The 12,084-nt window shown below is 41.3% G+C and overlaps 1 protein-coding gene across 1 annotated transcript; it reads left to right on the forward strand.

The window, feature by feature from the left end:
• Window positions 1–5,713: 5,713 nt before the first annotated feature.
• On the forward strand, window positions 5,714–12,084 carry stub1 (STIP1 homology and U-Box containing protein 1). Its single transcript, XM_047608395.1, has 8 exons — window positions 5,714–5,981; window positions 6,706–6,935; window positions 7,100–7,298; window positions 7,638–7,803; window positions 7,943–8,018; window positions 8,156–8,212; window positions 9,007–9,123; window positions 10,268–12,084. Exons 2-8 carry the CDS (start codon window positions 6,822–6,824, stop codon window positions 10,391–10,393), a joined length of 855 nt encoding a protein of 284 aa, XP_047464351.1. The 5' UTR covers window positions 5,714–5,981; window positions 6,706–6,821; the 3' UTR covers window positions 10,394–12,084.

Raw genomic sequence — 12,084 nt, forward strand, 5'->3', positions numbered from 1 at the left:
AAGAATAAAGAGATGAGTATTTGTTCTATTCAGAGAAAGACAGACAAAACCTTGGGTAGACGGAAACCTTGGTTTTGACTAATGGCACATATACACATTCTTCGTGGAATGAAGCACTGATACCTATTAGTCATCACAGTCCACGAACAGAAAGAGGACAGATAGAAAAGTTGTACATATTGAGCAAATGACTCATCAACAGAGTAATCCAAACTAAACATGTCTCATTCTGATCCCATCCAAACTTAATGATTAACAGCATCCAGACACAGGAAAATATTCTGTGTTCATCATTCAAGTATGCCAGTATTTATATTAGTCCAAACCAGCGCAGTTAATTTCATGCTCAAGTGGTTCTGAAATGATTCCCTGTGTTTTCTTAGCCGTTTTGTGTGTCTGAAATGAACTTTGCCGGGCTCCCTAAAACAAATCCAATACTGAACAAAAAGCTAAAGAAAAACAAGATTTGAGCATCAAGTGGTGCAAATATTGATGATTAGTCTTACAAGGTTACAAATACTACGCTCACAAGCTGCTGAACTTGCCTTGTCTCAGATGTTTGGAGATTCTAAAGAAGTGATTTTTCCTCAGATGTACAGTTCTGTGGTGTTTGAGATTAACAAATAACTCTAACAAGGTCCCCATGTGATGCCACAGTGCAATATCTAGTTTAATTTTGTTTACCTTGTCAGGTCACTGTATTCATGGTAGGTACATTAACCCACTTGCAGGCTGGTCTGTGTTTCTTGCAAGTTTGCTTCTGTTTGAAGTATCAGGGAAAACCCCTTATCACGCAACCAGAAGCTACGATTCTTTTCAACGTACTCCCGTGCAAACCATTACCACGTCTATCTTTATTTTCACCTTACAAGATAAACCTACAACCAAAAGTGGCAAAATAATGTTGCTGCATATCTTGGAGACGCAGAGACAACTTGAAAGGCTAGCTCGTAAATGACTAGAAAGCTATTAGCCAATAGGCTAGCAAAAAAACAAGTGTTAAAATAGCTGCCCAAGCTTCTTTCTTTTTATTTCGTGCTTGGCTTGTTTGCTCAACATCTTGTTCTCGGGACTGGATATCAACTCATCAAACTTTATTGAAAGAAAATAAATAAATAAATAAATAAATAAACACTCTCCAAGCTAACTAGCTTGAAGCTATGTTGTCAGTTGGTGCTGACACTTGTGCTAATATCATGGGTTAAGGAGATAAAACAACATTTGAGTGTGTTTGATTTCAGTTAATATAAAATGAAAAAAAAGCTCTTACAGTTAGCTGGCTCGCTAATTGTCGTTTAACTATTTGATTCACCCTGTCTCGATCGCACATCTCCACTATCAAGGCGTTTTTCAATTGTCAGAAATGGGTTGAATTTGCATGTCAAGGTTCACCAAGCAACCGACTTTGCATGGAACTTTGAGATAAATGAGCTAATTGTTTTTGTAATCAGTTTGGGTTTCCTCTTATAGAAATTCCTCTGCGCATGACTACCAGATATCTAAAAACACACATATCGCCCTGAAGGACTGTGTGAGATCGCACCCCACCCGCCCCCAAACAAATCTCTGTCTGGCCAGCACACACACACACACACACACACACACACACACACACACACTGCACACAATTAGCCCATAGCTCATTATGTCTGCTTTAGCTCCTTTGGATTGTGTTTAGAGGGGGGTTGGGGCAGGGTGGAGTTTTGTGACCCTGGAGAGCATGTCCTCAGGGGGGAGCAGCACAGTGGGGAAGGGGAAGGGGGAGATGGAGGGCGCATCAAGACACAGGGAGGGAAAGTCACTTCTTGGTGACCCGGTTGGTTGTCCGATCTCCTGGGAAGATCCCCATTGATTTTCAGAGTGAAAAACCCACTGATTAGTCATCATGAGTAAACTGCTCAAGCTTTAACAGAACGACTGCTTTTGAATTGATAATGTGATGAGATACAACTAAAACAAAGCTCATTATAATTATAAAAAAAAGTCTCAGTCTTTGGCAGCCTGCACTTAATTGCAATAAGTAAACAAATATTGTTTCCATCAGGAGGTAGCTGTCTGTTGCATCGCTGCTTATTTTATATTTAGAATTGTCGCGGTGAAGGAGGGAAAGTTGAATTTCCCTCCACATCCTTGAAGTAGTCAGACACAGGAGGTTTGATTTCCCTCCAAAAACTCTATTGTGACACTTCTTCACTGCCACTTAAAACGGCAGCTGCCTCCATCCACAGCCATCACCCGTCAATCCGAGGCTGTGTGGGTGTCTTGGGAAGCGGGGGTGTTTCAGTCACTCAGCTGTTAACCCCCTCCAGAGAGTAAAGGATTTTTGGACTAACACTGCAAGTTTCAAAAACAAACTCTTTGATTTTAGTTTGCTTAAGCTTTTTTTAGGTGCTGAATCAACTGGTGCTGCCAAACACACTGGAGACGTTTGTGCCCAGTCTTAAAAGTAAAGCTTTATTAAAAGTTATAAGTTGATGCTAATCATGATATTTCCTCAAATATTGTGGTTTTATTTATTTGCATTTTAAATCCATGGTATTGGTAATTATAAGTATTATAAGTAAGAGTAAGAAGACAATTATAGTAACAATACATGCATTAGTGTAAAAAATAATGAGCATTAGAAATCCACCTCCCCTGCATGCGTGTGTGTGTGTGTGTGTGTGTGTGCGCGTGCGTGTGTGCACAGGCAAAGCCATAATAAAAGCGATGGATCCATCCTTAGGAGGTAAGCTGAGTTGTTCCACCCCCCTCCCTTTGTCAGGAAGTTTAATCAGGGCTGCAGAGGTGTGTAGATGACCTTTAACCCCTTGGGTATCTCTGGCCTTTCTCTTACTTGCCTTCAGGGTAATATCAGGATATCCCTAATTTAACTCTAAGGAGTCAGTTTTATGTACGTAAATGTACACTTACACCTCCACTTGGTCATTTTAAATGACTGTCAAAGATTTAGGTATAAAGTGGCTGTAACGTGCAGAGCTGCTGATATGAAATACCTCCTCACTTTTTTTTCTTTTTTTTTTGGTGAGACAATGCAACTCATCAGCATTAAGAATTATGGTGATTCAGTATTAGATGTTACATTGCTGGCAAAATGAACCTTTGCATCTTACAGAGTGCCTTCAAACTGCAGTCAAACAAACAGGCGTAAACGTGGCACAGTAGGTTCTTGGTTCTCGATTGAGGAGCGAATGAAAGGACTGATGGAGTAGATGGATAAAGATGGAAAGTTGTGATTAACAGCAGGGTAGGTGTGAGCTTAATGTTTTCTGTGGCGTCACAGTGAGGTAGTTAATGAGAGTGTGTTGGTAGACATATACGTTTGTCCAGTGAAGAAAATTTGACTAATACCCTGTGTCATAAATTATTCCTCTTCATACAGTGTAGACAGTACAACTATTCTTTCACTGTTTTTACATGTTGCATTCAGACCCACTTAAACAAACTGCCATGAGACTTTCCCTCTCTCGAAATGAGCAAACCCACCGAACAAAAGGCCACCATTGTGGATAAATACTGCTTTTGTTCTACCCATTTGAACCTGAGGTTTCCTTCAACACTAAAGGAGAGTGTGTTCGCCCCTTTTCTCTTTTCAGGCTCTTTGGCGCTAAATAGCCGAGGACACTGCCAAATGGGAAAACGACTACACAGGCAGAAAGAAAGACCAGACTCAATCAGGAAGCGGCAGCTTTTCAGCTGTGCCAGAGGAGCCGGGCAACTTCCTGGTCTCGTTGCCAAGGTGACTGGAAGCTCAGCCAGCTGGTGCAGTGGGCAGCCGTTGGGTTTGATGGGCGGGATGGCGTAGGGTGACGGTTGGGATGGTGGATGGAAGGAGTGGATGAAGAGCTACAGTAATGAATGAGCAGTTTAAAAGAAAGCAATGGGTACTTTAAATGGAGTGTGTGCTTGTAGTCTATTTTCCCTCAGCTTTTCATACAGAGGCATTACTCATAACCATCTTTATGGCACTGAGATACACACAGATGATGCTATGTAGAATCTAAACCTTATGTACACTCACTTACCAGCTGATTACGTACACTAGTGAAAACAAGTGCATTCTAATTTAACAGTCCTGCACTAAATCCCCTTCAGTAGACCCTAATCAAACGAAATGTATCTCTATATCGTATAACTCTGTGGCAGTTTCCTTTGGGCCTCTTACATCAATAAGGAGTGTGTGGGAGGATGAGCTGAGTACAACAGACCAGCAATGGGATGCTGCCTTAAACATAGCACAACATGAATTGAACACTGGCCAGAAGCTATACCTCAGTTAGCAATGCTTGTAAGAGATGTAAACAGTTCCCCACATATCACTCACATATGTTTTGGTCTGTCCTTAAACTTTTTGGGTGAGTATTTCTGGCAACCTAAGCAGAGTTTATGGTCAAATAATTTCCTCTAATACATTATTGTACATTTTTGGTGCCCCTACAGTGCCAAAACTCCGGCAACATTATAATTTGGAAAAGAAAAAAAAATATATGTTTGTCTCACTTCATCAGCATCAACTTAGTTTTACCCTGAAACTAATTTCTCCAGTAACAAAATACACATTTCCCATCACACAGTTACAGTTAAGATATAAACGTAGCTCCGGGCCTTTAATAAAGCCCGCCTTCACTGAGATTACAATGTTTTGTTGAAACTGTTCAGAGGGATTCATTGAATTTCATGGCTGTTTTGTAAGCTGTGGAGGTATTTCTAATATTGTGTCCATCCCCATTTAAATCAATGGGTGAAGACTTTTGTGTTCTTGTGACCTACAGATTAGTTGGGTAGGTGGGTGTTCTTGGGGGGATCAGGGGACCAGACTGGCGGAGATAGGTAAACACAGCTGGGGACACACAGTGCTGGTGGGTCTGCGGCTCAACGTCTCCCTTCACACATTTATCTGTGTGTTTGCTCAGTGGATGTGGTCTAATCTTCACACATTGATCTCTATGCGGAGGCCCGGCAGGCTGGGATGAAAGTGACCCTGTCCACAATCACAGCCTTGCTAATTCCACTGCTGCTGAACTTGGATGTTTTCATGGAATTAAGCTCTATAAAGGTCATCTATAGATTACTCTGTGGGTGGGATGTCCCTGACAATATAGATCCCAAATTCTTGATCATAATCTAGACCCTCTCCCTGAAGATCCCTCCAACTGAACACTGTGATGAAATGTGTGAATCCACCGGCAAAATGAAGCTGTCTGTAATATTTGCAATATGAAAAATATTTTTGCTCCTTTTGATAACCTTAATGATCAATATTAGGTTAAGTGGGCAACTTTAACTATCACTATCATTAACTCACAAGATTCAGTGTAGTGTAGTAGTGTAGTCTGTAATGTATCAAACATTTTCAACATCAAAAAAAGAAAGAAAGAAAAAAAAGGACCAGTTCTTTTCCCTCTCCTATTTTCCCCAGTGAATAATTACATTGGTGTCAGAATTAAAGTTTGGACAAATTTTTATTGTGGAGCGCCATCTGCTGGTTACTTCGAGTTGTGGTTCCCCTCCAGTCAGTCAGGCTCCCATACGGGAGGGGATGTACCATAACTTGTGATCTGGGGTGGGGTGGTATATAAAGAGCAGTTTATGTAAATACTTTGAGTTTTCATGTTGTGTGTGAGGGATACATCATAAAATGTATACACGTGTATGTACATCGCGCTCATTTGTAGCTCTTATAAGAGAAGTCAACTGTATTGCATTGTATTTTATTTTTATTGTTGTTTTTTTTGTTGATTTCGTGCAAAGTTCCTGGGACAAGACACAGTAGTGCTGCAAATAACGCAATTTGTTTCTATTAATGTGTTTCTTGGACTAAAGAGCCTCCTCTCGGCTTCCGTCAACGTAAAGCGCTTGACGTCAGCATAACAACAACCTGTCATGACAGCAGCTCGTATGAGCAAGAAGATAATCGATTAAAATTTGATATCAAATTATATCAAATCTGTTTCGGCTGGATGTACGATTCCTAATTAAAGGTAAGAACTTGAATCCATGGATGTTAGAAAGAGACTCTGACTTGAATGGAAGCAGTAAAAATGGGCTGTGTAGGAAACAAGCTAACACTTAGCATTAGCTCATTTGTGTTTGCTGAGGTTGTGTAGCTTAGCGGCTTTGTGCTAAACGTTAATAAAACCTACAACGAATTGCCACCCAACGTGGTAAGTATCCACAGACTCTATGCGAAGTGTTGTGAGCACAAGTAATACAGTCTAGTGAGCAACATTGTCATTTTCTTAGCTAACCCGGCGTAAACTAACAGCGTAGCTTTTAATGCTAGCTTTACCAAAATAGCATAGCATAGCACCAATTTCTTGTCTGCTTTTGACTAAAGTTGACAACATTGTCACAGTGGGTCTTTGCCTGAGGCTACACGAGCTTTATGTCAGATGCGCAAAGTGTTAATAATGAATTCTTAATGTTTCTTGTTCACTCCAGTGGAGTAGTGTTACAACCCTGCTCTCTGAGGGCTGGATAGCTGGCTCGTGTCCGTCATATGAATAGTTAATTCGCCGGCAGTCCAGCCACCTCGTTGTATTTTTTCAGCCGTGTGCACAGTCAGCGAATTAAACGAATGCCTTTTGGGTGGCATCAAGCGCTGCGCCTAATTTCGCCCAGGAAGACGCGCATTGCAGGTGTATTGCAGCGAGGGCACGTCGTGGATGTTGCCCCAACTTTACACCCACTGTGTCTCCGATCCAGTGAGTGCGATCCAGGGCGGACGGGGCATTCTTGAACCTGTCCTCTAGCCAGCCGAAGAGACGGGGAACAGGATAGGGAAGCAGGGCGAGGCGGGCCCCGCGGAGCCGGTGGAGAAGATGGCCGGCAGCCCGGAGAAGAGTTCCACCGCACAGGAGCTGAAGGAGCAGGGAAACCGGCTGTTCCTCTGCCGCAAGTACCAGGAAGCTGCTACGTGTTACAGTAAAGCTATTGTGAGTTAACTGTGCAACATGAACGCTGAGGCTCTTTACTGTAACTGATTCAACACTCAGTCCTGTCTGATCTTGTTAAGTAGACGTGGTTTCCCTTTGGATGCTATTGTGATTACAAATAATAACAAAGCGCACTGTAATTTATACTGTGTCCTGTCTCACAGAACCGTAATCCATCTGTGGCAGTGTACTACACCAACAGGGCTCTCTGCCACGTGAAGCTGCAGCAGCACGACAAGGCTCTGGCTGATTGTAAGCACGCATTAGAGCTGGACAGTCAGTCTGTGAAGGCCCACTTCTTCTTAGGCCAGTGTCACCTGGAGCTGGAGAACTACGACGAGGCCATCGGAAACCTGCAGAAAGGTCAGAGCAAACATTTAAATGATGATGAAAATGTTGCAACATTTCGGTTGCAGTTTGATACGTGTCCTACACGATCTTAATCATTTATTTCCTCTTTCATATTTAAGATCACACATTTACTTCTTTGTGAACTCAAGTCGGTGTCACTGGTCGCAGAGTAAAAGTTCAAAGTGCTGAGTGCTGAGCCCGGCATCAGCTGCAACTTTTTACTATCTGTGATGTTTGTAATAATCAAAATGATGACACCTTTTATGTAAGCTGTTGGACCACGAGGCGGCATGTGGGCGAAGCATATGTTTCGCAGTGTAGAGTCGCTATAGTGATGTTTTTGTTTTACAGCTTATAACTTGGCAAAAGAACAGAGGCTGAATTTTGGAGATGACATCCCCAGCGCTTTGCGCATTGCCAAGAAAAAGCGTTGGAACAGCATCGAAGAGAAGCGCATCAACCAAGAGAACGAGTTACACGCCTATCTGACCAAACTCATACTGGCTGAGAAGGAAAGGTGAGAATTATTTGTAGGTGGTAAGGTGGTAATTATTGATAGATGAACACTGCAAATTGCTCAGATGAGTCTGCTGTGTAGATCTTTTTTTTTTTTTTTAAATGGACAGATCATTTATATTAACTTCATCCTCTTGCAGAGAACTGGAAGAATACAAAGAAAAACAGGATGACAATCAAAATGGAGGCGATGCTGCCAAGATTGCATCAAAACATGTATGTTTTTACACTTTTTACACTTCATTTATTAAACCCTTCATGTAGAAATGTTGAAATTATGTTGTTTAACACACAATTAGATATTCTTTAACATGTCTGAATATTTTGGTAACACAAAAATGTGGCCTGCTCAGGACAAGTATCTGGTGGACATGGATGAGCTCTTCTCTCAGGTGGATGAGAAAAGAAAAGTGAGTATGAAAACAAGTTATTACCACTGGTTGTGTAGTGAGATAACACACAGGAGGTAAAAGGGAGGAAAACGTAATGGTTGCGGGTCACATATCCTAGACGGACACACACAGATGACATTCACCCACACACCAATCTCAGACTGTCGTCTGTAATGGTTGGCATAGCAACAGCAGCAACAGCAGCTGCATTTCTCCTTTGCTGTATATTCAGCCAAGTTCCTTATCACTGATCCTTGTTTCTGCATCTGATAAAAACGCACTTATGAAGTCACCTGAAGACTTACATCTACTCTTTATTTTTGGCCCAAACTGTTCCTATGGTAACTGCTGTGTGTTTATCAAGGTTCTTGCTATAGATAGTTGTTGACTGGTCTGAGGTAATTGTCGGTTGAAATGACCGTGCACGGTCGGCCATTGGGATGTTTCTGTTGGTTTCAGGAGGTGTTTAGTGATGACTGATGAAAGTTAATACAAAAATAGGTCTGGCCTTGATTAAAACAGTTTGACGATATTTTTATCCTTAACAATAATGTTTTTTTATAACATTCATTTTGAAAATCGGTTGGTGTTTTGGTTTGAGAATAAAATTTATTTTCAGAAATAGAGGACTACTAGGCAGTGAGTCAGTGAACTAAAGAATGCTGTTGATAAACTGAATGGTCATGAAGGAGGACAGTGCAGGACCGTTTTAATTTTCACTAGTGTACCTTTGGTAAGTCAGAGTATATTGTAGTGTGTAACTGAACTGATTGCTGTGTCTGCTTTTCTTTTCTTTCTTTTTGTCCCAGCAGAAGCGGGAGATTCCAGATTATCTTTGTGGGAAGATCAGTTTTGAGCTGATGAGGGAGCCCTGCATCACACCCAGTGGAATCACCTATGATCGCAAAGACATTGAGGAGCACCTGCAGGTACAGTTATTGTTGAACACACAATACTGAAAAAAAATTACTTTAAAGCAGCCGCTTTAAGAAGCTCACATCAAAGATCACTGGAACTGCTGGAGTAGAAGCAGAAAATACTGCTTCTCTAAAAATCTAGTTTGGTTTCCAGCAGTTTCTTAAAAACAACCGTGCTCATGATGTGTCAAATTCAAATCAAGCAGATTATAGGCGATGTCTTCAGGCTGTCTTAATTACAGTTCGTCAAATGTCTCATAAGGAAACAAGTAGTAACTATAAAGGCTTGAGTCTTATGAGCAAGTAGGGAACATGATTATGTCTTTGGCATTTCCTGTTGCTCACAGCTACAGTACAGTGTGTAACATCTGTCTCCCACTTGCTGACAAGTACATATGTGGTATGTGTAAGACATGCTTCTGATCGGTCACAGAACACTAGTGGGATAACCTGGATTGGACCTAAGAGAGAATTATATCAGACGTCCCCTTTCACTTTGCACCAGTTTATAGATGATGATATTTTGTTTTTTTTACTAATCATAATGCCTATTGTCTCAAAAATCCCAACTGCACTAGCTACCTCCCTATGATATAATAGATTGGCATTTGGTGGTTGCTCCCCCTCTCTAGCACTGGCAAACCAGTCGGTGCGGGAGTGTTGCCAAAGAGGCCAAATTAAACCTCCACTGCTACTGGCTCTGATAAGCTTACACAGCATAGTCTGACTTGTTTGGCAAGAGCTTGAATGTAACATTAATTTAAATACAAAAGCTTAAATATGTGAGCTTAGGTCACATACCCCATAGTCAGACAGACGTTTTCACACTAAAATATCACCGTGCACACATTTAAATTGCAATATTAAGTAGTCAGTTGCAGATGAAGATAACCTCTTTATAGCCATTATTTTCTTCCATATTCTTTTAATTAACAAATTTTTTGTTAAAAGCCGTATTTCTCTTCCATCTTGTGGAAAGTATACCTAAAAAAAAATTAAATAATAAACACTAAAAATATACGCTACTGCTAAGTAAGGATATTCTATTAACCAGATGCGGTTGTAGTGAATTTTCAACTCCTTGTCATTTGCATATATTATGTATATTAATGAACTACAGATGCTAATGCTAGTATTTCACCTGCTCCCTGTGCAGCGGGTAGGTCATTTTGACCCAGTCACCAGGAGCCCCCTGACCCAGGATCAGCTGATCCCAAACCTGGCCATGAAGGAAGTAATTGATGCCTTTATCCAGGAGAACGGCTGGGTGGAGGACTACTGAAGAGAAGCCTCCCATTTGTCCTTCATACCCCCCCGATACTCAACCCAAAGCCTGGACAACGCAGGACTATAGAGAACAGATCACCCCTTGCCTGGATACGTACTTTACGCAGGAAAAGCCACACTATGGACTACCAGATGGGAGCCGCGTATCTCCGCCTGTCTCCTCCCCACATCCTTTGCTGTACAACTTCCCGAGGCTGCGCGTTCATGGCCTGCTGCTCCCTTTAAAACCTTCTCATCCTGCAGTTACTTCTGCTTTTTCATCTCTGTCATGCTGTCTCTGCTCTTTTCAGCCTTCCTGTTCTCAGATAGGGGCCACGTTCTCAGGTCTCTCTCGCACCCTCCTTACTGTAACCCCCCGTCTCTCTTTCTCTGAGTGCCACAATCCTCGGAAGGCGTCAGCATTGCACTCCAGTGTTTCACCTCCTCCACCAATAAACAAAAAGAAGAAAGGAAGAAAAAAAAAATCTGCGTTTTGGTGGCAGAATTGAACAAAACATTGGCCTTTTATTTGGTGTTTACTCCAGTATTTTGTAATCATTTTTTCATTAAGCAACGGCGCATTTTCCCACTTCTTAGTGTATATTTGTCGAAGTGGTAACTAAAATGCCAAAAATCCTGTTCTGAACAAGGGTTGTTTGTATGCAAGTTTTACATGATGATAACCGAAAAGGGATCGGAGTCTCTTTTCACTTCAAACACCCGCACTTATCACCATACTCTCAGATTTCTAGTGGATTGTTTTCTTCCAATATCAATCACACCCCATTACAGACAATTGAGATAAGTTGAATGTATGCATTATATATTCTTTAGGTTTAGAAACGACTTTGAGTAATTCAAGATGCTTTTTTTTAACAAAAAGAGACAATGTGAGGTCCTCATGAAAAAGCCTTGAACTGGAAAATGAGGAAAAAAATAAGTTTTCACGTTGCTGGAAATGAATTCAAAACCTTTTAAATGTTTGAGAGTTGAGAGATGTAAGATGTTGTTGTTGCTGAAGCTTGTTCGGAGAATGGTCCGCGCTGTCTGTGACGTTCCTAGAAACAAAAATGTGCTCTGACGTTGTGTTTGACTCGTGCTGTTTGCCTGGAATGACTTTGGACTCTCACGTCAAGCATGAATCTTGTTCTCCTTTACGCCAAGCAAGGAGCTGTTTCTCATTATTTTTTTTTCACCTTTTCAAGTTTATGCACCATCTCCTCACAATGTGGAAGAAAAGAAAAATTAGCATCGTGTTACAGGGATTTTGAGGTTCACTAAGATCACTGCCCCAACTTCTGCTATAGAAATGCTGGAAGAGTTACGACCATCTTATCTCATCCATACCTCAGTCCAAGTTTTTTTCTTCTTTCTGTTGGCGTGCTAGTTCTCTGGCATTAGTCTGTCTGGTCACCAGTTTTTCAGCTGAATGTGTCTGTGGTGAATTAGTTGCTGGTCGGTGTCGGGTGCGGCCAGGCAGTGTACATAATTTGCTTGTGTATCTCAGATTTTATTTCTTGACAAAATAGGGTTAATCTTCTTGTTCTTGAGAAATCCTAGAGCTTGAGAAACTGTATTAAATGTAGATATGTTGATAACATAAACGCCTGATTCCGTTTCCATTATGTCCCCATTAAACCGTGAACTTTGAGGTTGTTGTGGTTGTTTCTGACGCAAGATGATAATTAAAGACGTACCAAGTGTGAA

The sequence above is a fragment of the Mugil cephalus genome, chromosome 16, assembly GCF_022458985.1.
Source record: "Mugil cephalus isolate CIBA_MC_2020 chromosome 16, CIBA_Mcephalus_1.1, whole genome shotgun sequence".
NCBI classification, from domain to species: domain Eukaryota; kingdom Metazoa; phylum Chordata; class Actinopteri; order Mugiliformes; family Mugilidae; genus Mugil; species Mugil cephalus.